General features: G+C 46.1%; 1 protein-coding gene across 2 annotated transcripts; it reads left to right on the top strand.

Annotated features, from left to right (window-relative positions):
- The first annotated feature begins 278 nt into the window (after positions 1-278).
- LOC133137184 (V-set and transmembrane domain-containing protein 2A-like) lies at positions 279-25423 on the top strand. Of its 2 annotated transcripts, none has more exons than XM_061255282.1 (5): positions 279-1150; positions 2308-2471; positions 17061-17111; positions 17410-17734; positions 24478-25423. In XM_061255282.1, the coding sequence occupies exons 1-5, from the start codon at positions 1072-1074 to the stop codon at positions 24552-24554; spliced, it is 696 nt and encodes a 231-aa protein (XP_061111266.1). In that variant the 5' UTR covers positions 279-1071; the 3' UTR covers positions 24555-25423. The 2 variants fall into 2 exon arrangements, with proteins under 2 accessions (XP_061111266.1, XP_061111265.1); XM_061255281.1 differs by having other exon boundaries at positions 280-1150; positions 2308-2477.
- The last annotated feature ends 1812 nt before the right edge of the window (positions 25424-27235 follow it).

Genomic DNA, 27235 nt, shown 5'->3' with positions numbered 1-27235 from the left:
TGTATGAGTAGCTAGCTACACCGGGTGTTTTAAAACATGACTTCGTGATGTGCGAGGCGCTGGAGTGCCCCCCTCTCCCCTCTTGAGTCTGGTTCATCCCACGGTTTCTTCCTACGTATATTCCACACAGGGAGTTATTTTCTTGACATTGTCGCCTTTGATTTACTTTATGGGCGTTAAGGGCAAGGTGCGCCACGAAGCACAATCTGACATATTTTAAAAGGTGCTATGTTTAAATTTGTATATGACGCAGCCATGTTCCTTTGGATTTCTGCGTGGATGCGTGTCACCGCAGCAACTAACCCAGTTATTCTTTAAACGTTTTCCGTCGCATAGCGTCTCGCCTTTTAAATTGTTGGTTCGTTTGACACGTGCAGTTCGCGTTTACTGCAGTCTGAAGTAACTAATACGGCAGGAAAATTAAAATGGACAGCCGACTTGAACAATGGAAACAAAATTATTGCGTCACTTGTTATGTCTTTCATAACTCCGTAGGCGTCGTGCCCTTCTGCCTGTTTTTTTCTTCAGCTATTCCTTACATTCTGCGACAGAGTTCACACGCACACACACTCACACAAAGAACATGATTGCGTCAGACGTTTAAGTTATTTCCGTGCCTGAGAATAATCAAACTCGCGCTAGAGCAAAAGTCAAGCTCAAACCACGAATGGTCAAATGCATGCTAAACATAAAATGTACTAATGTTTATTTAATGCCAGGGGAAAGACCGCAACCGTCTGGATATACGTTACTCTCCGGCGCACTGCGCGTCAATGTGTTCCAGCTTGTATCGGGATCACTGGGCGTGCAACAGGGAGCCGAACACTGACGTTTCTTCACGGAGAGAAAGGACGGGGTCTATTCTTACAGACTTCACACCTTAACAAGGCTGCGTAGTTACGACCCGCAGTACCACGCAGAACTTTGAAAGCCAGGCTACCATTTTCAGCATGTTACACATCTGGCATTCTGAGTCCAAGGCCATCGGCACCAGTTTGATATAATTGCAGAAATCTAATCTTGGAAATAGATCGACTATTCTACGCTGATGTGAGATTTCCGTCCTGTGGAATGATGCGGACTCTTCGGGAATTCATTGGATTTGTTTTCTGTTCCAGTTTCTACGTCCAGCTTGGGTACTCTTTCCAAGGTAAATAAATATCCGGTATGCCGAAATATGTGCTCGGTTAAAATGCAAGGCAACGTTTCGCTTGCTTCATTTTAAATAAAACTGCGTCGCAAATATATGAGTAGTAGGCTAATTCCAAGAGCAGCCTTGGAAATTCAATCACATATCAACATGCAAAATGCTTTTAGGTGTAGCAATTTGTCACAAATTGCAATACGTGTAATTGCTGTGCGTGGAATGACTCGGGTTTGCATGCAAATGCCACAGTATGGGGCTGTGGGTTGTGTCGAGTGCCTGCGTGCGTTTGTCATTCTTCATCTTCGTTACAAAAGATTAACTTTGAAGAAACGGGGTGCGCGACTAGCATTCCAAACAGCAGCTCCGCATAAAGTAGGCTGTTTCGTGTTTTAAAGGGGTCCCGTTATTTTTCAGGACCATGGACAAGTACCCTGGCCGCTGTAATAGTTTCCACGCACGTTTCGAAGCTTTGCCACAGTTGTGAGACTGCCCAGCAAAGACTAATTGTTTTCTTTTTAGAAAGAAAGCGACCAGTTCATCGTTTTGAGTTGTGTCCCTGATGACACTTGTGATGTCGTAAAAAACAAACAAACAAACATATTTGTGTTATGATCCGCAGAAATATGATTTATGATTTAAGTGAGCTATCAATATAGCCGCCAGCTGACGATCACGGCAGCACCCCGTATCTGAGCTGAATTCTCTTTTAATTGGGCCATAACACAGTAAAACGTTGCAAGACAACTTGTGGCGCTGGTTGCTACAGCACGATCAGCGTCTAAGCATAGCCTCCGTATAGCGTATAGCTCTCACGGTCGTTTTGGTGTTTTTCTCAGTTCCCTACAGAAGGATGTCCGTCCTGCGGCTTAAGATGCGGAGATACACGGATGAAACTAATCCCAGATAACTAATACAATGTGTTTTTTTTCTGTTCTACTTTGTCGAAAACTTAAGGTAACGGTTTGGACAAAATATGTCTCTGAACATGCTGTAGCCTACGTTCGGATCTCTCTCTCTCTCTCTCTCTCTCTCTCTCTCTCTCTCTCTCTCTCTCTCTCTCTCTCTCTCTCTCCAATTTCAGATTGAACCATCCATGTGCTATGAAGACTGTAGGTGATGCCTTTCTTAATTCTTATCGCCTGCGTATTTGTGATTTCCAGGAAGGTTCACGGAACAGCCGTCGAATATAACGGCGAAAGAAGGACAGAATATTGAGATGGCTTGCGCTTTTCAAAGTGTAATGCCTTCTGTATACCTGGAAATCCAGTGGTGGTTCTTAAGAATACCCGAAGAACGCGACTACGAGGAAAACACCGACTCACAAGTACTGGTCTGTGTTGACGAGAGAGAGGGGTGTGTGTGTGTGTGTGTGTGTGTGTGTGTGAGAGAGAGAGAGAGAGAGAGAGAGAGAGAGATTGACACCCACGCAGCTTTGCTAAAATGTTCAATTGTACTTCAAAAGCATCTTGTGCAAAAACCTTTATGTTTTATGTTGAGGTGGAGTAAAATTGCATGTTAGTTTTAATGAAATATAAATGAGGCTGAGCACTTTATTAGGTATTTATTAGACGTAATATTTTGACTTCTTGGTCTTCTGCTGCTACAGCCTATCCACTTAGAGGTTTGACACGTTGTGTGTTCAGAGTTGCTCTTCTGCCCACAGAACTGCTGCTCACTGGACGTGTTCCATGCCATTCTCTATAATCTCTACAAACGGTTGTGCGTGAAAATCACTGGAGATCAGCAGTTTCTGAGACACTCAATCCACCCCGTCTGGCAGCAGCAATAATTCTTTCCCATTCTGACATTTGGCCTGAAAAACAGCCAAACCTCTTGACCACGTATACACGCTTTTATGCATTGGTTGCTTCCACATGATTGGCTGATTAAATATTATTGCATCAACAAGCTGGTGTACAGGTCTACCTAATTAGCTGATTACTGACTGCATGTGTATAGTAGACTTCTGGTTGATATTGGATACATACTGTATATTGTTATTTTATCTTCCCTTGTGCTTTGCCCTCATGGAAAACAACAGTAGAATGAATAGTGTCATATACATAGTTATACTTTATTGAGTAAAGATACCAAGATGTGCCACCAGGCTAAATGAATAAATGATGCGTACAAATCAGACACGATTTTATATGAAACATACATATTTAATGTCACAGTGTAGGCATACTGCATCTGGGGTGCAGTGTAAATTTTCTTTCAATGAATGTTTGGAAAAAATATATATATTGCACTGCTACATCAATTCTATCGCTCTGGGTATTGCCCTTGGGGGCTGTTTAAATGTGTTGCTCCCGGTTGTACGTTTTAATACTCCATCACATACGGAGAAAATGGAAGAAGGAAGTATTTTGGGCTGCGGGAACAGAAAGTACACGTGTTGAGGAGGCACTAAAACAGGCCTCGGCTGTAGGCTAAATTGGTGGTGCAAAGGGGATTTACAATTTGAGCATTCGGTTTGCGGGAACCATCGAATATTTAAATATTAATCTGCGCCCAACGCTAAAAGCTTCTTATCCCCGTCTAATTTGGCACGTTCTCGCAGTGCCTTGTCACCGGCGAAAGCTCCTGGCATTGTTTGTCTGAGTAATGCGTCAATCACTCACGCACTGTCCACATTTTCCCTGATTGTCTGCTCTGTTTATCCTGGTTTGGCAGGCAGGCCTCGTAGATATCAGTGAAAGTGATGCTTCTCTTGATGAATAGCTTGGGCTTAGACGATGGAAAAGAGGCTTTTTCAAAAAAATAAAAAAAAAATAAAATAAAAAATAAAAACGAAAGTATGTGTTAAAGTGTGGGGTCAAGACGCTACCATCGTGCACAGCGTCTACCTGTGGTTAAATGGACGGATGGGACCACTATGTGCAGATTAGCCTGATTTGCTAGCCTCGCGCCAGACGTGACAGCGCATCTGGTTAGGACAGCGCCGCGCGCTGAGATGCTACCCGTGCAACCGCCCGCGCTGTGGAAAACCCGGCGGGGGGTTGGGGGGGGGGGTGGGGGCGGGTTTCCCCAACTCATCTCGGCTCGGTTAGTACTTCACATTAAAACATCGCGGCTACTTCGACTGGTTCAGAAAACGAGGGAGAACGCGGTGGTTAACAAACAAAGGCCCGCGTCACCGCGATCGTTCCAAATTACAATGACAATCTGAAAATGGATTCCGGTCGAGAGGGGTAATAGTCTCGCGGAGGAGCGTTCAATATTTATAACGGGTCACCGTCAGCCTGTGATGCCTGGCGCTCGTTGGACTGAACGTGATTTATCGGTGCTGACGTGTTCATATCTCAGTGAGCTGGCAGAGTGGGGGAGCTGATTGGAAGTCACGGGGCTGCCTGGAGAGACGAATCCGTGGTGATATATCAGTCTCGTTTTTGCATGCATTTGCCTCGATGTATCTCTGGCCCAGCTGCACTTATTATGGGATATCAGTGCGGAGCCGTGTGAGGAAGACTAGTGACCAGATGTTCGAAGGGGTTTAGTCCCATCTGGGTAACTGCTGTTGCCCTCTATAGCCAGGCTTCCTGGTCTACTTTTGGGTTTTTTTCTCTCTCTCTCTCTCCCCATCTGAATAAATAGAGTAGAGCATATGCAGTATACTTCTCTACACTTGCAGAAATAAAGTGACAGTGGAGGTACAATTTTGTTCTTTGTTCTGAAATGTCCTAAATGTACCCTGAAAGTACAATGATGTTCTCTTTGGGTACAAATTAGTATGTTTTCCCAAGCAAAAAAAAGTTGTTATATATTGCTGGCTAGGGGTACAGTTGTATGCCCCTATAGGGGACTGCCCCTGCAATATGCATGTGTTCCATTTTCATACCTCTATTTCTGAGAGTGTTGTAGACACAGTCGTCATTGTCAAACAGTCTGACGTTGTGCTTACATTAATGGCATTTGGCAGACGCTCTTATCCAGAGCGACGTACAGTTGATCAGACTAAGCAGGAGACAATCCTCCGCCTGGAGCAATGCAGGGTTAAGGGCCTCGCTCAAGGGCCCAACCAGGGGATCGAACCACCGACCCTGCGGGTCCCAGTCATGTACCTTAACCACTATGCTAAAGGCTGCCTTGTGCTGAAGTAAGGCTTGGCTTGGCTTGGCATGTCATGGCTTGGCTTGGCTCACATGCCCACATCGCACTGGTGCGGACCTGTGCCAGTTAAATGGAGCTCTGGTGAAGCCGGATGTGGCGCGCTTGCTGCAAGTGGGCCTTCGGAGGTCTGCTGTTATTGGCCGCTTAAGTCTGCTGTTATTGGCCGCTTAAGTCTGCTGTTATTGGCCGCTTAAGTCTGCTGTTATTGGCCGCTTAAGTCTGCTGTTATTGGCCGCTTAAGTCTGCTGTTATTGGCCGCTTAAGTCTGCTGTTATCGGCCGCTTAAGTCTGCTGTTATCGGCCGCTTAAGTCTGCTGTTATTGGCCGCTTAAGTCTGCTGTCATTGGCCGCTTAAGTCTGCTGTTATTGGCCGCTTAAGTCTGCTGTTATTGGCCGCTTAAGTCTGCTGTTATCGGGCGCTTAAGTCTGCTGTTATCGGCCGCTTAAGCGACAGAGTCTCCCTGGAGCGTCTTAGTGGAACGTCGGCCCCGGAAAACCAGCTCTGATTACCCCTGACGCTGCCTTCAGGTGATGCTGTTAGCGAGCAGTGAAGCAATATGTCCCCCGACCAATCAGCGGGGAGTAGGAGAGAGCGCTAACTCCTCAAGCGCTTCTCCCATTATCACAGCTATCGAGCTGACACCTTTCATCCAAAGCAACATGCAGTTGATTAGACCAAGCAGGTTCCAATCCCCCCTGGAACTATACACTGTTAAGGGCGGCAGGTACTGCATGGACCTTATTGTGGCTACACCGGGGCTTGAACCACCAACCTTCCGGGTCCCGGTCAGGCACCTTAGACACTAGCCTATAGGCTACCCCCCCCGCCCCCAAGTTTTCAGTTTATGCATCATTATATTACATTACACTTCCAGCAGGAGATGCTCTTTGTCTCTTTGGATAGGCTCTCCCCCCCCTTCCCTTCCCCGGACTTCAGCTGACAAGGTGCAGTAACTGCTTCAAAGGCGTCCCCTTAATCCCGGGAACGGGAGCCATTTTAAAAAATCTAAACAATTACAGGGAACGGGGCTTCATAATCCACTTCGCGCGGAGTTCCCTTTGTGGCGGGGATTTGAGGAGCCGGGGCGACAGGCGGTTATTATCCGCGTCGCGTATCCCGGCGACGGCCGCTCGCCGGGGGTGAGGGGGTAAATATAGCAGCAGCGCTCGTTCCATACCGGGTCTGCCAGCCCGGGAGCTTATTTTAGGTCATAAAGCGCAGACGCTAAAGGGAGTATCTTTAGAGCTGGCGCTGAGTGAACCGGGCGGCACTGCTGCCTAATGAGAGGCTGGCTGTGTCACACCGATGTGGTGGATCCAGATACAGTACTGTGCACAAGTCTCAGGCACCCTAGACTTTATTATATATATATATATATATGTTTATTTTTTTGTGTGTGTTTGAGATTTCTGAAAGATCTGTACTTAATTTGTAAAAATGAATATATTACTGTTAGCAATTGACTGCTTTTTACACAAAAACTTGATCAAGGCTGTCTGAGATCAGAAGCGAGGAGCCAACCAAAGTCTGCAGAAGGACTGTGGCAAGTTCTCCAACATGCTTGGAACAACCTCCCTGCTGATTGTCTCATAGAACTGCTGGACAGCGTTGGCTATCTCAGAGAAGTGATGCAGTTTTAAACGCCGAAGGGTGGTCACAAAAAATATAGATTTGATTCAGCTTTTTACTATTCTGCCAAATGACTATAATGTAATGTAAAATGTATAGTATGTTTATTTAGGACCTTTCATGATATTATTTTTGAAAGAATCTTATCTGTACAGAATGTTATACAGGTGTCTAAGCCCTTTGCTCAGTACTGTGTATTAGAGCACTGCAGCCTAATGAGAGGCTGTATGGATCCATATATGTAGATGTGTGTGTGTGTGTGTGTGCGTGTGTGTGTGGGGAGGGGGGGGGGGGGGGGCGCAGGGGGGGGCATGTCACTGCCAATATTTTAGTGTGAATTCATCGGTGGAATTGCTTGTGTTCTTTGCGAGACTTGAACTTTGACTACACAAGACTAGGGGGTCAAGTAGTGCCCCCAAATGTTTTTGGGAAATGAAACCTACGCCTCTGGGAGAATCAGACTACATCATGGACAGTGGAGGATAGATTTGGGGTTTTCAGCTGAGATTGAACCCAGTTAACACAACATGTCCTGTCCAGGTTATGACATCGCCACAGCATTATGAGAACGTTTCCCATTAGCTGGGAAAGAACTCATCCGCTACGTTATATACAGTTTACACCGACAGTGACCAACATGAATCATCTTTCATTGAAAGAAGCTTGGCATTCAAATGCTGCAGGCAATATTAAATATGGATTTTCTTTTTTTAAATTCTGGATCAGCATAAGTTGTGTGGGTCTGTGGTACGATTTTTACAAATGTTAATTTACTCCAGTGCAGACACAGTCTGGTTCAACATATGAACGCTATGTCAATCATAAGATGGTTTCCTAAGTATATTTCATTTAGTTGAATCCTGAAAAACAGCTTTCATGGCCGGCCATCATGATACAGTACACTATTCCCAATGGAAACACACACACACACACACACACACTCTCACTCTCACTCTCACACACACACACACACACACACACACTCTCACTCTCACACACTCACACAGACACTCTCACCCTCTCACATACACACACACACACACTCTCACACTCACACAGACACTCTCACCCTCTCACATACACACACACACACACACACGCTCACTCTCACACACACACACACACACACACACACACTCTCACTCTCACACACTCACACAGACACTCTCACCCTCTCACATGCACACACACACACACACACTCTCACTCTCACACACTCACACACACACACTCTCACTCTCACACACTCACACACACACTCTCACTCTCTCACACACACACACTCTCTCACTCTCACACAGAAACACACACTCTCACTCTCTCTCACACACACACACACACACACTCACACTCACACTCTCACTCTCACACACACACACACACACTCTCTCACACACACACACTCTCTCACTCTCACACACAAACACACACTCACACTCTCACTCTCACACACACACACACACACTCTCTCACACACACACACTCTCTCACTCTCACACACAAACACACACTCTCACTCTCACACACACACAAAAGACACATCCAGCCGTTTCAGCGTATGTGTAATCACTGTGTACTTCATCACACATTTATTTTAATTACATTTACAAGACTTGCTTGTTAAACAAGGCCTTCTTAAACACTTCTCCCTATATAGATTTTTATGGCCTCACCGCGAGACCGCAAGAACTAATGTATTGCTAAACACATTTTCTCAATATAAACTCAGTGATCACTTTGTTACGTAGACCTGGACACCAGCTTGTCAATGCAAATATTAAATCAGCCAATCATGTGGGAGTAACTAAATGCATAAAGGCATGCAGAGACGAGGTCAAGAGGTGCAGTTGTTGTTCAGACCTAATTACAGAGTGGGGAAGAGATTTCCCCTAAATTGTAACATAATAACATCACGACAAACAGACACTGGGTCAATATACACTGAGGACAGAGCCCCCGGATCGTGACTTTACCAAATGAGAAACAATAACAGCTTATATGTCTAGGCCGTCGGGTAGCAAATCGTCACATACAGATGGTTGAGTACGTCACCACATTCAGCTTCATTGCCAGGCACAGAAAATCCAGGCCTGCTTTTCTCTTCTGCCAGGCGCCTAGTGCTGCCGGTCAGCCTCGGCTGTCTCCACACCTGACTCCCAGATAAAGGGAGGGCGGGAAAAAACCGAAAACCGGCGGTTCTCGGCCGGGGAGGACTACGATTCGCCTACGATCACCCTCACCCCTTACTTCCCCCCGTTATATAATTCAGAGCGGAATGAGCACGGCTCCGTTTCCTCATAAACGCGCTTTTTATCCGAACAGGGCGTTTCATCTGCGAATGGAGTGCGCGCCGGCCTTTGAGCGCAGGGAACAATACCCAGCAGCCCAACAGATAGCTAGTCAAAGCACTATAATCTCAAAGTGGCTTTTGAAATAATCTGCGGCTACAGTGCGCTGCAAGCGGTGGGCGGATAACTCGGCGCGCGCCCAGCGGAAAGAGAAGCCCACGCGTTCGCCCGGCTCCGCGCCGCTCCGCTACGTTCGAGTTCCTCCTCCCTGATTAAAGCCGCGTTCCCACGCGAAAGTGTCGCTTCTCGGCTAATTAGCGCGTTTACCGCGGCGCGGAGAGACGGAATTGGAATCCGGTGACTGACGGAGTCACGCGCGCGGAGTCGGCGCAGCTTTGACTCTGCGGATCGGAGCGGAGTGTGCGGGAGCTGGCTCTGCACGAGGGCCTCCGAGAGACCTCGCAGAACACGCAGAACTATTCCCTCGGGCGACGAACCGAGGAACGACCGAGGAACGCGAACGTGCATCGCAACGTTTCCCCGTCTGGCAGACTGCACTCATTTCTGTCCTGGGCATTTTCTATCCTCCGACTGTGGGACGGTTCGATTGTGTCTGTCCCATCGCTGTGATAGCCTCTGTGACAGAGCAGTGTGTGTGTGTGTGTGTGTGTGTGTGTGTTGTCTCTCAGACAGCCAGGACGGTCGTGCTGTCAGAAACACAGGTGGCCCAATCAGCCAGACGAGGCAGCGTTGCACAGGGACACAGAAACAGCCAGGACTGCAGAAACTATGGGAGCCTTCATACTGATTAACCCCCTGAACTCTGCTCGCTTCCACGCTGTACGGCCATGATAGAGTATCAGCTATGGTTATAAATATCATAACCCTTCTGTAATGATGAACTTCTTAACGCTTTATGGTGTGAGATCACTGAACTGAACATTCTGATGCTGATGTAATGATCACTGCTACAAAGCAGTGGAGTTCTGGAACACCGACTTTTCTAGACAAATTTTGACAAATAAAAAAACGTTTAAAAAACCCCCTACTCTTCAAAGGGTTCATTAGTGAGATGAATCAACGACTGCACAATGTGGTCACCATACACTGTTACAATATAATGAGCGCTCTGGGATCGGTGCAAGCTAGTGGCCTCTGCTGTGGAGGCGCTAAGACATACTGTATGTCTGACACGACGGACGACAACGTCAGAAGCCGTGAAGTATTATCAGCAAGATTTACCTGTCTCCATATTTGTTGCCATGGGAACGCACAGAAAACCCAAGATGCATCCGTAATCAAAAATATAGAAGGCGCATTGGCTGGAGATGTCTGGCGGATCAAGTCCAGTCACAGGAAAATAAAACCTTGCTTCAATTTTAACATTTAACATTTTTTAAATCTATTTTGTCTAGGACAAATTGTGGTATGTTTTCATCGAATTTCTGGTAATTCTACCAATATGAAATGTCTACCAGCTTCCTACCCAATACGCCAAAGTTTGTAAGGAAATGGTCACAGCACCAATCTGCCGTGAATTTGCGGTCTCTGTCTAAAACCTATTTAATTGCGTTTTTGTGCCGAGGCCCCGGTGCTTTTAGGGTAATTCAGATTGCGCATTTTGGAGAGACGAGCCGCAAAAAAAGCCTAATAGGACTTTAACACAAAGCTGTTAGCCGCGGCGCGGTGCAGAAGTGGCAATTTGTGTCTCCGATCAGACAGGGCCGGGATTTGTGGGGGGGGGGGGGGGGGGAGGGGGGTGCACGGCTGGGTGCCGGCTCCAAACACGCCGTGCCTGCCAATTTCACAAAACAGGTTCAGTCCACAAACACAAACAAGGTAGGAATGCGGGAGCTTGGCTGGCGTACACACGCCTACTCTCGGCTGTCGGGCAGCGAGTGGATGGCGCTGAGGCTGGAGACTGTTTCAGCCTCAACTACACCGTGTGTCACGCGCATGGGCAGCCTGGGGAGCAGTGGAGAGGGTGCGTGCCTGGGACCCGGTAGGTTGGTGGTTCAAGGCCCAGTGTAGCCCCAGTGTAGCGCCAGTATAGCCCCAGAGTAGCCGCAGTATGGCCCCAGTGTGGCCCCAGTGTAGCACCAGTGTAGCACCAGTGTAGCCTAAGTATAGCCCCAGAGTAGCCCCAGAGTAGCCCCAGTATAGCCCCACTGTAGCGCCAGTATAGCCCCAGTGTAGCCCCAGTGTAGCCCCAGTGTAGCTCCAGTATAGCCCCAGTGTAGCGCCAGTATAGCCCCAGTATAGCCCCAGTGTAGCCCCAGTGTAGCTCCAGTGTAGCTCCAGTATAGCCCAAGTGTAGCCCCAGTGTAGCCCCAGTGTAGCCCCAGTATAGCCCCAGTATAGCCTCAGTGTAGCCCCAGTATAGCCCCAGTATAGCCTCAGTGTAGCCCCAGTGTAGCCCCAGTATAGCCTCAGTGTAGCCCCAGTATAGCCTCAGTATAGCCCCAGTGTAGCCACAGTGTAGCCCCAGTATAGCCATGATAAGAGCCAAACAGCTGTTGATTCCTTGACGAGATCCTTAACCCCACATTGCTCCAGGGGGGGATTGTCAACCCGTTTAGTCTAATCAACTGTAAGTCACTTTGGATAAAAGTGCCAGCTAAATAGCACATTTTTGTCATTATTATGGGGAGAACGCTCCTCAGATGTAGTTGCTGGTCGGGTTCAGTGCTCATCTCCGTTGGTGCTCATCTGTATGTCGCGCTTAACCCAATTTGAGTGATGGATTCGGGCCAGTCCTAAATGTGTTTTTATTTCCCTGCTTTACATAATTGTGTTATTATTTAAAGCCGCTGCCAAATTCCTCGCTGCGCAGAAAGCAGTGCCACGGAAGATAAAAAACGAGAGAAAAGAAACCGGCGCTAGATTTAAGGGGCGAAGCACATCGCAGATCAATCCCGTCTCACGTTCGTCTCCAGCCTGATTCCGTATTCCACGCAGGGTCTCCTTTGATGCAATGAAAAATAAATGTCAGGGAATGCGCTGATGTAATCTGCATCCCGACCCGGACGACCTTGAGACGCGCGGGCGAAGGCTCGTCCCCCCGGAGCCACGGGGCACGGAGGCTCATCGCGTCCGGGGGGGGCGTTCGTGCGTCGGCCGTGTCAACGCGCTAACGTAACGTAACGTAACGTAACATAACGTAATGTAACGTAACGTAACATATGATGGGGCGGCCTGTAGCGTAGTGGTTAAGCTAAATGACTGGGACACGCAAGCTCGGTGGTTCGAATCCCGGTGTAGCCACAATAACATCCGCACAGCCGTTGGGCCCTTGAGCAAGGCCCCTTAACCCTGCATTGCTCCAGGGGAGGATTGTCTCCTGCTCAGTCTAATCAAACGAAACGAAACGAAACGAAACGAAACGAAACGAAACGAAACGAAACGAAACGAAACGAAACGAAACGAAACGTAAAGTAAAGTAACGTAACTCTCCACGGAGAAAGCCGCGCGGCTCTGCGGCTCTGCGGCACTTCGACGTGAACGATCCCGCTCTTCTCGCCCGCCGTCAGGGTAGCGGCAGGGAGTCGACTCCGCAGTCGGTCCGGGGGGTCGTCGTTTCAGCGATAGCGTCTCACGCACGGCGTGAACACCCACGAGGCCCGGGGCGCGGTATGTCACACACGTCTGAAACCTCGCGTGGGTCTAAAACGGTGTTTAACGAAAGATGTAGAATACATAAGGCAGAAAGGAAGCCACATTTAAAAGGAACCGTATATATATATATATACATATATTCAGCAATATACACTCAGTGAGCACTTTATTAGGTATTTATTATACTTAATTTTTTAGTCTTATGAGGTCTTCTGCCGCTGTAGCCTATCCACATATTATGAGTTATGATGTGTGTTCAGAGAGGATCTTCTGCATACCTCTGTTGTAATGTGTGGTTATTGGTACTGTCACCTTCCTGTCAGCTTTGACCATTCTGGCCCTTCTCCTCTGACCTCTCTCATTAACAACATGTGGAACTGCTGCTCACTGGATGTTACTTTGTTTTCCATTTAACATTATCTATAAACTCTAGAGATTGTTGCACATGAAACTCCCCAGAAGATCAGCAGTTTTTCAAATACCCAAACCACCCTGTCGGGCAACAATCATGGTCAAAGTCAATTTGATCACATTTCTTCCCCATTCCGATATTTGGTCTGAAAAACAACTGAACCTCTTGATCACGTCTGCACACTTTTGATTTATCAGGTCTACCTAATAAAAGTGCTCACTGAGTGTATATTGTCAAGCAATATTATATTGTGTCGTTATTGACCAGATTGAATTTAATACATGGAAGTACATGAATGCAAAACAGTATATGACACAGGTTTATCCATCTAATTGAATTCACTAGTGAAAACATGTTTTGTGGATTTTTGCCAGTATAATGCAGTAGACCAAGGTCACCAGTTGAACTGTGTGAACTGTGATGTACACTTAACATAACAACTGATTTTCGGACAACAATTTTTGGAATTTCTTGATCTGGTCTCCCAATTCGAACAATAGTTCTTAATGGTTGACTAGCAATCAACAATGTACTTATAAGTGAGTATAATAGCTAATAATGCTTTATTACATAGTAATAACCACATTATTTTCCTTTTATTTTGACACAATCAAAATTGTAACGTGCAGGTGTGGTAGCTATGCACAAGACTGTAGACTGTTACCTCAGCATTGAGTGAACATTGATTTTTAAATGGTAGAACGTTTTAAATCTTAAAACAAAAAAATTCTTGTTATTCTCAGTCGGTGATGAAAGCCTCAAGGAAGTGAAATGGAGATTCATTATGTCATCATTAAGCGCCCACCTTTCACACTGGCTGCAGGAGTAATGGAGATTCATTATGTCATCATTATGCGCCCACCACTCACACTGGCTGCAGGACTAATGGAGATTAATTATGTCATCATTAAGTGCCCACAGTTCACACTGGCTGCAGGTGCAATGGTGATTCATTATGTCATCATTACGCACCCACAGTTTGCATTGGCTGCAGGAGTAATGGTGATTAATTGTCATCATTATGCGCCCACCACTCACACTGGCTGCAGGAGTAATGGAGATTCATTATGTCATCATTAAGCGCCCATCGTTCGCACTGGCTGCAGGTGCAATGGTGATTCATTATGTCATCATTATGTGCCCACCGTTCACACTGGCTGCAGGAGTAATGGAGATTCATTATGTCATCACTAAGCGCCCACCGTACACACTGGCTGCAGGAGTAATGGAGATTCATTGTGTCATCATTAAGTGCCCACCATACGCACTGGCTGCAAGAGAAACGGAGATTCATTATGTCATCATTAAGCGCCCTCCGTTCACACTGGCTGCAGGAGTAACGGAGATTCATTATGTCATCATTAAGCGCCCTCCTTCACACTGGCTGCAGGAGTAATGGAGATTCATTATGTCATCATTAAGCGCCCTCCGTTCACACTGGCTGCAGGAGTAAGGGAGACTCATTATGTCATCACTAAGCGCCCTCCTTCACACTGGCTGCAGGAGTAACGGAGATTCATTATGTCATCATTAAGCGCCCTCCGTTCACACTGGCTGCAGGACTAATGGGCTTTCCTCAGTTGCGGGGCGTGCGGGCACATTTATCGTCTCCTAAGTGCGTGTACCTGTAAATTCAGCACATCGGATTGAGACAGGGCAGTCCAGCGGCAGAGGAGCAGAATGCTGCATTGTGGGATTAGATTAAGGGTAATTACAGTGCCGCGCACGTTCTCTCTTCCTCCAGCCGCTCTAACGAGCACTCTCAGGGTTTTTCACTCAAATTGTGCCCGACTAGGGTCTGTCTTACTTACATAATATATTGCATAATATATATTTTATTTCTATAATAATATTCTGTACACACACACACACACATTCACACACACATTCACACACACACACACACACACACACAGACACACAGACACACACACACACACACACACACACACAGTGGTGAATGTGATTGTTTTTCTCTCTCGGGGCAGTAATTGTAGTTGGAGACAGTGTGCAGACGTTTCTGCACTGTCACCAATCAGGAGAGCCAGCACTGTGGAGCGCTGCCTCGCTCGGGAGGGGAGTGGGGGGGGGGGGGGGGTAACGGCCGGGGTCAGGGGTCCCGCCTGGCGCTCTGCCTCTGTCCTAAGATGGCCGCCCTTGGGGAAAGAGGAAGTCGTTTGGACCGAGGGTAGAGGAGCTCCGGGTCTGATTGCTTTCTGTGCGTCCAATCAAACGCCACCGCTCTTAGTTTTACCCGTGTCACCTGCACATCGGCTTAACACAAGCTTGCTTTCGGATAGAAGAATGGAATAGAAGAAGACAAAGAAAAAAAAAACCCCCACAGAGTTCTGCGGAGCAAGAAAAGTAGAGTGCTGTTCCAGGAGTAGTTCGTTCATTGAGGAAAAATCCTTAGCAGGGCTTAGAGCAGTATGCTTCCAGGAGGGTCTGGGAATCTGGGTGATGTCTGTATGTTTCTGGCTGCATGGGGCTGCATTAGCTCAGGAGGTACGAGCGGTCGCCTGGCAGTCGTGAGATTGCCAATTCGATCCCCAGCCCTGGGCGTGTCAAATTGTCCCCGAGCAAGACACCTAACCCCCAAATGCTCCCGACGAGCTGATTGGTGCCTTGCATGGCAGCCAATCGCCACTGGTGTGTGTGTGTGTGTGTTTGTGTGTGTGAATGAGAGGTATCAAGTGTACAGCACTTTGGATGAAAGCGCTTCATAAATGCAGTCCATTTAGCGCGTATGTCTCAGTACCACTGATCAATTGACTCCGCCGATTGGCCGAACGGCCCCCGGATCTCGTTCGTGATTGGCCGCCGACTGGACGGAAGCAGCTAATACACCGCAGACACCACAGCCGTCCCTGTTCTACGGCGCGGGCTTTCGGCTCGGCCTTCAAACCCCGTCCCAGCTGTGAGAGGCGCACCGAATTGGCTCCAGTCTTTTATGTCCAGCACCGGGACTCTAATCCAGGGCGCAGGTCTGACAAAAGATTAACAACGAGAGAGTGAAGCTCCATATACTTTACAAGCAGCGCTGCTCTGCCGCTGTCCGTCTACAGCTCAATGATCCAATTAAAAGACTTCCCTCTGCAGAATACGACGCCGCAGTCAGAGTGACTGATTGCCCGTGACAGCGCCTGATAGATCAGAGGGACTCCGCTTCTCCAGTTATTACCATCGACATCCACCGCGCAGCATTAGAGCCAGTGTGTGTGCGACTGTAATCCAATCATCTGACGCGGGCGCAACTGCTGTACCGCCTCTGCATCTCAATGTGTGTGTGTGTGTGTGTGGGTGTGGATGTGTGTGTGTGGATATGTGTGTGTATGAGTGTGGGTGAGGATGTGTGTGTGTGTGTGGATATGTGTGTGTATGTGTGTGGGTGAGGATGTGTGTGTGTGTGTGTGTGGATATGTGTGTGTATGTGTGTGGGTGAGGATGTGTGTGTGGATGTGTGCGTGGATGTGTGTGGATGTGTGTGTGTGCATGCGTGTGTGTGTGTGTGTGTGTGCGTGTGTGTGTGTGCGTGTGCGTGTGCATGCCTGCATGCCTGCATGCCTGTGTTACGTGAACAGAAAGACAGCCTCTTTGGCATTTTCATCAATCTCAATGCACGGCATCATGCCTGACCATAATGGAATTGGCTACAGCCATGAATCATACATTATGATGTCATAATGGCTGTATGTGTGACAGAACAGACATGATCAGGCGATCCTGCTGATGCTGCACTTTTCCCTGCAGTTCCTGTCTCTAAGCCAGCGTGTCTATTGTGGGGTTTGTTGCTGTAGATGTCCAGTAGATACAGTATGGTCTAAATTAATATGCCTCATTTTCCCCCCCTTCTAGGTGGACATAACAACCGAGAGTGAACCAGATAATGAGGGAATTAAAATAAGTGTAAGCACCGTACCGTGTGTGTATAATGTTTGCATATTTGGTGTCACGTTAATGCATTTGCTTTTGCTGCCATCTTGTAACGTGCAACCGCAGCGAATGCATTAAATCATCTTTGCATGGTTACATTTTTCTGCAAATGCACATGTATAATTAAATCGGCACTTACTGCAGATTTAAAACAATGAAGTGAAGGTTTTTCCATTTTGACACGGGGGAAGCTTTAACGTAATTTATTGGGGGGGGGGTGGGGGGGGTAAAGAAAAGGGCGTAAACTGTAGCGTGTGCCGGGTCTTTGCAGACCGTGCGGGTGCAGGGGAACGACATCTCGCACAGATTGCACATATCCAAGGTGGGCAAGACCGACGAGGGCCTGTACGAGTGCCTGGTGACCAACGCCAACTACGGCGAGCTGCTGGAGTACAAGGCCCTGGCCTACCTCCGGGTGCTCGGCCCCGCCCGGCCCAAAAAGACGTCCCCGCTGCACCTGACCGACAAGAAGCCCCGGAGAAACGGCCCGGGCGCCGGCCGGGACGGCAGGAGCAGCTCCGACCCCCGCCGGGGGAGCCCTACCTCAAACCCACAGACCACCGCCTCCACAGCGCTGAGACACAGCACCACGTCAGGTGAGAGGCCTCGGCTCTTTTCCCCTCGGCCCGGAGCAGGGAGCAGCAGTTCATTACGATCCTCCCCTGGAGCAATGCAGGGTTAAGGGCTTTGTGGCTCTTATTGTGGCTACACCGGGATTAGAACCACCGACCTTGTGTGTCCCAGTCCTTTACCTTAACCACTACGCTACAGGCTGCCCATGCTAACTGCACCACGCTATTCTGTCTCTGTACAATGCACTTACCTTATGGGGCGACACGGCTCAGGCAGTAAGAGCAGTCGTCTGGCAGTCGGAGGGTTGCCGGTTCGATCCCCCGCCCGGGCTGTGTCATAGTGTCCCTGAGCAAGACACCTAACCCCCAAATGCTCCGGACGAGCTAGTTGGCGCCTTGCATGGCAGCCAATCGCCGTGAGTGTGTGTATGAATGGGTGAATGGGTGAGCATCAATTGTACAGCGCTTTGGATAAAGGCGCTATATAAATTCCAACCATTTACCATTTAGAACCACCGACCTTGCGTGTCCCAGTCCTTTACCTTAACCACTACGCTACAGGCTGTGTAGCGTTTAAGTTCACCCACTGCTCTCACACCCCCCCGTCACCCGGGAGTCAGGTGTGGAGACAGACCGGCCGACCGGTAGCTCTGATTGGCCCGGGGGAAAATAAAATTTGGATTTGGATTTGATGGCCAGAGGTGATCGCCATTGGCTCTGAGTTTGTCAGCTTCAGCCAATCCAGGCTGTCCGCTCCACTTCCAGAGAGGAGTAGGCATTGGTGTTCTTTTTTTTGTTGAGTCAGGAACAGATATGCTTACTTTTAAAATAAAATAAACGCTAACATAACGCTGCGGGGGTTTGCAGAACTAACGGAAGAACTAACAGAAGAACTCCTTGACAAGAGCAGATTCAATGACGCCTCGTCTAATGGTAGCGATAGGCTACAGTGCATTCTACTGTAAACTTTGCTAACATCAGGACAGAGCGTATATACCATAGCTGATCACTTTCAGATAACATGGCTAAAACTATTGATGCCACGGCACGGGATAGTTTAGCGTGCATTAATATATAGCTGGAAACTGGAATCGGGTTTGAGTACGCTGCCCGGCTGAAGCTCCTACTCAGCTCGAGTAGCAATCCTCGTAAAGATCAGTGTGACCCAAAGAAAGAGGTATAAAATGCATTCTCTCGCCTGCCAATGGTATAATATGATGTGCCTCGATCTGTATGTGACTGATGTTTATGCATTGAAACCTGGATCTGATCATTTCTCAGAGAAATCTTTTAAATTGCACAGTGTGAGGAGCGAAAACTTCAAATATATATGTTTTGGGCCGAAGAAATCAAATTTGAGATCACATTAATCGCGGGCGCACAGTGCATAGTTCTTCATTCTTAATAGCTGAGATTATCTGATCTGAGCAGGGGGGAGTGTGAGGAACGAAGCAAAGGGACGCGATTTTTCATCTTCAAATAATAAGGTGTGATCAATATTTTTCATTCACTCTTTCAAGCAAGTGGTGGCCTATCCACCAGCACTGGAGGCCCTCAGAAGGCTTAATAACCTCTGATGCACCACATCTGGAAAAAAAAAAAAAAAAACGACGTCATGCTGAATGGCATTATCGTCTAACCCTTTAAGGTTTGTGACATCACAAGTATGCGACCGGAACGTTCTCAACGGATCATTCTAATGCCGATGTCACAATCACCCGCCGGCCATCGACAGCGCTGGAGCTCTAGAACATCTTGCTTAGAACGTTGGAGGAAAAAAAAAAAGGACATTCCAGAAAGTCCCCACTGTTCTAAAGGTTAACAATGGACAGGGGCATTCTGGGCACGGAGTGGTTTACCTTCCCCGCTGTGCGCTATTCCCTTTAAGTAGCAGCCGCAGACGATAAATAAGACTCTCTCCGTTCCCCCTGCCCGCAGGCTCTGATAATCCATCTCCGCGCAGCGTGCTCTTAAGCCCGGGTGGAATTCACAAAGATCACTCCGCGCTAATTATTTCGAGTTAATTATGGACGCCGCGCCGCAGATCTCACGCGGAGCATAATCACTTACGCCGCGACTTTGGATTTTAATAAAGTTCAGGCTCATTACCAGTGTTATATGTTCACAGCGGCAGAAAGTGAACAGGAAGTGGAGTTTTGGAGTAAACACGACGACGCCCCGATACTTTTTGCTCTGGCGCATCGATGCGCTGAGCTGTGCGATCGTATTTATTAGCATGAGAATTAGCCAGCGAGGCGAGGCCCATGCTCATTTTAACAGTATTTGTGATTGTATTTGCTTTACAAATTTTGGCCAAACATCGCATTACGTAAATGCTATTCTTTCACAACGCTGCTCAGAAGTCATTGAATCCATGAATATTGTAATGGAAAACGATTCTGGCATTTGGAGCTACTGTTATTTATTTTACTTTTGGACGGGTGTTTGAAGGGCCAGTACTGCACCTCCAGAGATGAATTTATCTGGTGTGCGTTCTTTCATTACCACGTAAAGAAATTGAAATTGAAATTCATTAAACAAAGAACAATTTGTTTGGTTAGTTTTGGTTGGTTTTCCTCCAAATAGCATAATATTGGCAATCAGCATGCGATTTCCGAAAAAGGACGAACACCCAAAAGCATAACACACAGCAATGTGGCCAATGTTAATCCAGCAGCTCCAACAGTTCATATTAGTCCAACAGAGGCTATAATGCACTCTGTAAGTATTGATTTCACACTGAACATTTTGCTGTGCAACACTACAAGCCCAGTGGGATGCATTATACCAATTATAATCCCATTAACTCTTTAAGGTGTGACATCACAAATGTGTGATGAGAACATTCTTAGCTGAACATTCTGATGCTGAAGTAACAGTGGGGCAGTGGAGTTCTAGAACACCGGCTTAGAACTGTGAACAAAGGCATAAAAACATCAAAGGGCTTGTCATTTCCACAGAAGTCTTTGTCCAAGTACATCTGGGGTAATTAGAGATGGTTTATTTGGGAAAACATTAGCTAATTATTATTTTTTCGATATCTTACCTGGTGTGAGTGATGAGTTTGTTTCCATGGTGATGAGCTGAGCAAGGACAAAAATGAAAAGCAACAAATAAGAATAAAATGTCAACAGAAGATAAAAAAGGAGGTAGTGTCGATCCAAGATGTATACTTTTCATTTTGAAGTGTTTTTTAATGAGGATCTTATGGCCCGTTAATTACATAGTAATTACTGGGTAAATACCCACTACTTATGTGTAATTATTAGACAACTATTATAAGTACTATGAAAACATATTTTCATAACACATGAAATAACTTTCATAGTAGCCTACTGTTTCATGGTTCTTATTGACTTTGGTACTTACTGACTTTATTTAGTAGAATTTACCTGAAACTTAAGTAGCTACCCAGTAAAACAAGTCGCTGGGTATTTACCTAGGTAATTAACGTTCTGTAAAAATAAAAAAGACGTTTGCTTAGCGAGCGAAGTGAGGGAGTGGGCCTTTGAGAGCCGGAGGCTGTGTGGCTCTTCTTCTGTGTTTGTGTGCGGCGCGGGGAGGCTGAAAGCACACATCCGGCCCACAGGAGGCCTCGTCCTCAGAGGCGATTACTCTCCCTGACAGCGGGGTTCCAGGCCTCCCCACCGCCACCACCGGGTCGCCACGGCGATACGCCGGCTTGTTCGATCGCCCGGGGCCAAAAGAGAGCTGTCAGGGAGGCACCGCGGGCACAGCTTGCGTTGTGTTGGGCACAGCTGTGTGAAGGTTGCCTCCCTGAGAGCGTGTGTGGTCTCGCTCGTGTTCAGCACGGTTCCCTCCCTGAGATCCTATGTGGTCTTGTTTGTGTTGAGCACGGTTCCCTCCCTGAGAGCGTGTGTGGTCTCGCTCGTGTTGGGCACGGTTCCCTCCCTGAGATCGTATGTGGTCTCGCTCGTGTTGGGCACGGTGTGAAGGTTTCCTCCCCAAGAGCGTGTGCGGAGGCTGCACATTCAGGCGTGAACCCCGGTAAATGCCACCCTGGATTAGGGGATGTCTCGTCATCCGCGTCTTAATTGCGGTTTCCTTCAGCAGGACTGAAGTTACATCAGAGTCCATTTCAGTATTGCTTCATAACACAGAGATGTGTCCTAACAACTGTACAAATAATATGTGATTGCCAATATGTTGCACTTTTTTTTTTTTTCGCAAATTATACAAAAAAAAAAAAAAGGTTCCAATAGGAAAGCTGTAATTCCATAGAAGTCCCTATCTAACTAAAGGGCTCTTTTTCAGGAAAAATGCTTTTTTGTCTGGGAGTTTTCACACTTCACACCAATGACAGAGAGTTCCAATAAAAACAAAGAACCCTTTCAGAACCCTTTTTTTCTAAGAGCGTATATCATGCGGGACTGGAAATGATACAACCCAGCCACACATATTTACCCATAGCCTTGACCCAAATCCCTACTGTACCCCCAAACCCACTCTATCTCTATATGTGTTTAATGAGACAACACGGCAACAGTTACACAGTAAGATGTTCGGTGTGAAGTCATCTCTAACAGTGTATATACGAGCCCAATAGGAACGATAAGAGTTGATTTAATATTTCACTTTGTAGCACATCTCATAGTATTTATACAATGGCCACTCCTGTCTGTTCTTATGGCACGAAAAGAGTAAAAGTGGGTTTTGGTAAAAAAGATGTAATTATAACAGATTTTGTAATTATATTTCCACAACACTGCTCCTGGAAACTGCACAAAAGTGTTGAAATTGTATTAGAATGAGCTATGCACTGCTATGCACTGCTATGCATGGGCTTCCTCCGGGTACTCCGGTTTCCTACCTCCAAAGACATGCAGGTTAGGCTGATTGGAGAGTCTAAATTGCCCATAGGTATGAGTGTGTGAGTGAATGGTGTGTGTGCCCTGCGATGGACTGGCGACCTGTCCAGGGTGTATTCCTGCCTTTCGCCCAGTGTGTGCTGGGATAGGCTCCAGCCCCCCTGCGACCCTGTTCAGGATAAGCGGGTTAGGATAATGAATGAATGCGTGAGATTGGTGGAACTTTGTCGTAGCAGCTCCAGTGCTGTGCTGATACACTCAGACTGGCAGGCAGAAAGTTCATTTCCACAAGATAATCAGTGTTTTCTCTTCACATTCAATCCTTTCAAGCTAAAGTGATTTTCTTTTTTCAGTTTTTTTATGATTAGATTTAATTCGCCGTGCATGTTTAAAAATGAGCAATTTTCTACCTTGTGCTCATTTATTTGTGTTCTCATTTGGGTAGGTATGTGCTTTTAATGATATACAGTATTTTTCCAAGGTAGTTACACATACTTATGAAATGATTTAATAACTATATCCAGCATGAATTTTAAATAATGAGGCCTATGGCGGGGAGAACAGCAATGTTGAGATTGGATGATAAATGCACAATTCATCAGGTCAAAATGGCAACTTATATTTCTTCATTTTTTACCCATTCACTCGCAGATTGTGAGCTTCATTCCGTGCTGGGGACGATTCCCCCGTTCTACACTCCACTGGCACATTTAGATTATTAAATAATACTACAGGCAGTCTATGGAAAGTGTGAATTGTGCAAAAGAACTGTATTAACACCAGCGAGTTGAAACCTGGCGGGGTGGATAACTTCCTTGTGAGCTGATTATTGGTCTCAACCTGTTTCAGCCAGTTCCCTTGGTTATTGACGCAGACATTGATTCACAAAGTAATGCAATCAGAAATAGCCGGCTTTCCTCAATTATCCCATTTCATGAATAATGCCTTTTTTTTCTTTCTTTTTTTTGCCAATATAACATTGTGCAGATTTTAAACAATTTAGAAGTCCAGGTTTTGTTATTACTGAAAATTACAGTAATGCAGTTTGTAGTTGTAATGTAGGTTACAGTAGGTTTAGCCTACAAAGTGATTAAAACAGGGTTTTTTGTCGTGGAATTTTTAATTTAATCTCCCTAACATAATGTGGAGAAGCTGTGTTACTTGCCAATTGATTAGTCAGATTGCTGGCAAGCTTGTTAATCAGGCGTGCCAATGGGTGGCCTGTAGCGTAGTGGTTAAGGTACATGACCGGGACCCAGAAGGTCGGTGGTTCGATCCCCGGTGCAGCCACAATAAGATCCGCACAGCCGTTGGGCCCTTGAGCAAGACCCTTAACCCTGCATTTGTCCTGGGGAGGATTGTCTTAACAGCAAGTCGCTTTGGATAAAAGCGTCAGCTAAATGACTTGTAATGTAATATAAACAGAAAATGAATGAAAACAGATTGTGACAGAAGGATTGATTTTCCACCCCACCAGCTCACCAACCACCACCTGAATCCACCTGAAATATTGATAATATTTTTTTGAACTTTTCCTTCCACATGTGAAAAGAAAATAGGTCACATTAACACTGACTTAATGTGAACTACAATTCTCACACATGAAAACAAAAGAAAACATGTGACTATAACATAGATTATAGCAGATTATGTCTATAGTTCACATGCATACTCTTCACATGTTGGTTGCCCACGTGTGATTTTTGAGTGAGGCTTTGGCTTTTCATTTTCATTTTCAAGAATTAATTTAATTTTAAAAAGTGACAGTTTCAAAATGTGACGTTTTAGTTTAAATTTATGATGAATATGGCAGGATGGCAGGAATGCAATAAACTTTTTTTTTGAAAATTAATGACATGGACTGCAAAGACATTACAGGACTCCATTACAAGACTCCAAAGACAAGCTGATTTATTTACGTGTCATTTTTCCCCGCAGGTACGAAGGTAACCACCAGCTATGGATTGTCTGTCCTCCTCCTTGCGTATGGAACAGTGAAAGGGACTTTTCTATAGTTTGCGTTGACTTCACTGAATCGCTCTCTCCTCCTCGATCGAAGGGAAAGAGAGGAAACGTGAGCTAATCCCGCGGCCAGGACTGTCGGGGTGGTCTTCTGCCCTCTCCTCATCCTAAATCACCTTCACGAAGAACCGTTCTCCAGGACCGGATATACGGAGGAGCGACCATTCACACTAAATCTGCCACCGACTCCAGGAAATGCAGTGTGGCTGTCACTGAATATGTTGGGTTTTTTTTTTTTTCTCCCAAAAAAAAACTTTTGAAAACTTTTTGTGTCATAAATGTGAAGGTGTGTCATTAAAAACCGATTATTATATATGCATATATTTAAATATAGGCATATCCGAGATCTGAGATCGTTTGTACAATGTAATCAGTAATCACAAATTCTGATCTATGTTACTGCCGATGTATTCTACGGTCATTGCTTGAACCACATATATTTTGCTTGAGTGCATACTTGCCAAAATAAATGTAAACTAATTATGTTTTTTTTTGTTTTTTTGTTTTTTTTTAAAGAGTAATTTCTCTCCATTTGTACAAATATTACTTAGTTATATACGTTGATATTAAAAATCCTGAGTACAAGAAATATTTTGGATAACAGAACCATCAAGAAAATCAAAAACCTTGCAAAAGTACTCAGAGCAGAGTTTTCATTCGTTGATCATACACGTGTCCTCTCTTTTACCTTCACCCATTGGTCTCGATATGTTGTCACTTATTTTGCTTGATTAACAAGCATGCCGGTTTTTTGAATAGTACATTTCCGAGTAATTCCAAAGTTTTTATCTTTGCTGTGTCGCATATCGTGTTATCTTTCCTCATGTCTTGTCAGAGGTGTAAATAAAGTGAAGCAAACAAAGTTTAATTTGTTTGTGTTCATTTTGTGATCGTTTAACCAGCGCAAGTCCTGAAAGCACAACAGACCACAATCAGCTAGTGCTTAGCCATCTCGAACTTGTTTAATGATTAATCGGCTAATCAATTTCCATCCATCCATCCATTATCTTAACCCACTAATCCTGAACAGGGTCGCAGGGGGGCTGGAGCCTATCCCAGCATACATTGGGCGAAAGGCAGGAATACACCCTGGACAGGTCGCCAGTCCATCGCAGGGCACACACACCATTCACTCACACACTCATACCTACGGGCAATTTAGACTCTCCACTCAGCCTAACCTGCATGTCTTTGGACTGTGGGAGGAAACCGGAGTACCCGGAGGAAACCCACGCAGACACGGGGAGAACATGCGAACTCCGCACAGAGAGGCCCCGGGGTTAATCAATTTGTTTATCGTTAATCAGGGAAATTAAATGAAAGATTGGTGACTTATTTAAAGGTTCAGCTCTGCAGCATTAGTCATTACGGTGACTTAGATTGAAAGAGAGAGGCTTTCCTAATAAACAAAACTCCTGACAAAGAACAAAGCTAGCTGGCTAAGCTACCTGCTTCAGGAAACAGGCTGTTTTGATAAGTAGTGACCAATTAGCTAGTTCGATCTGTGAACTGAGCATCACAAGGAAATTCCGACAAAGTATTTTGTGTGTCTCACTGGCTCAATTTCTTTACTGCTGTTTTTGATTCAATGTATCTTGATCAGGATGGATATGATACTTAGTTTGATATCAGCAAAGTCATAAGCTACTGCAGGCATTGTTTTGAGGTAAACAAATCTATCATTACGGTGTTTTACATAATCGGGTTGTTTTAGCTGAAATCTAAATTAAGTAATGATTTCGCATAAGTATTTGGCTTCCCTAGGCGTGCCTGAATATAATCAGACAAGGATATTGAATTAGCTTTTCCTTCAGCTAAATCTACAGCATGTATATGTAAAACAATCACGTGGCAGCAAAAAAAAAATCGTGTGACAACAACTAAATGCATAAAAGCATGCAAGTCAAGAGATTCAGCTGTTTTTCAGAATGGGAAAGCAACGTGATCCAAGTACCTTAGACCGTGGAATGATTGTTGGTGCCGGAGAGGGTATCTCGGAAACTGCTGATCTCCTGGGACTTTCACGCGCAACAGCCTCTGGGGTTTGCGGAGAACGGTGTGGAAAAACAAGAAACATCCAGCGAGCAGCAGTTTGGCAGGCAGAAACGCCTCGCTAATGAGAGAGGTCAGAGGAGAAGGGCCAGACCGGTCACACGTAACACATTCTCGCATGCACTTTGCTTAGCCAGGCACGCCTGTGGGTCCTGCAGCGGGTTCTAAATAAATCGTTTATTGCAGAGTTTTGCTTTCATACTTTAGACAAGAAACTTATAATGAGCGCGAGGGAGACCAATCAACCTAGCAGGCCTCGGGCTCCGATGGATCTCCCCCTGACTAATTTGGCGCCGATATAACTCACAGGTTCCATGACTCACACTCGAAGGAACTGGCTCTAAAAGTCTTCATATGCTCCAGTGTTGAAGAATGGCTAGGATGGAACTAATGTACACACAGACCATTAGCATTAGCTTTATGTATGGTTGACATTAACAAAAACCATGTGCCTTGCACTGTGTGAAACTAAAACATTATTGACTTTACATTATTGGCATTTGGCAGACGCTGTTTGTGTATGTGAGAGTGTGTGTGTGGGTGCATGTGTGTGTATGTGTGTGTGTGTATGTGTATGTGGGTGTGTGTGTGTGAGAGTGTGTGTGTGTGTGAGTGTGTGTGT

Source organism: Conger conger, chromosome 9, assembly GCF_963514075.1.
Source record: "Conger conger chromosome 9, fConCon1.1, whole genome shotgun sequence".
NCBI classification, from domain to species: Eukaryota; Metazoa; Chordata; class Actinopteri; order Anguilliformes; family Congridae; genus Conger; species Conger conger.
This window is presented reverse-complemented; position numbering and strand designations above follow the sequence as displayed.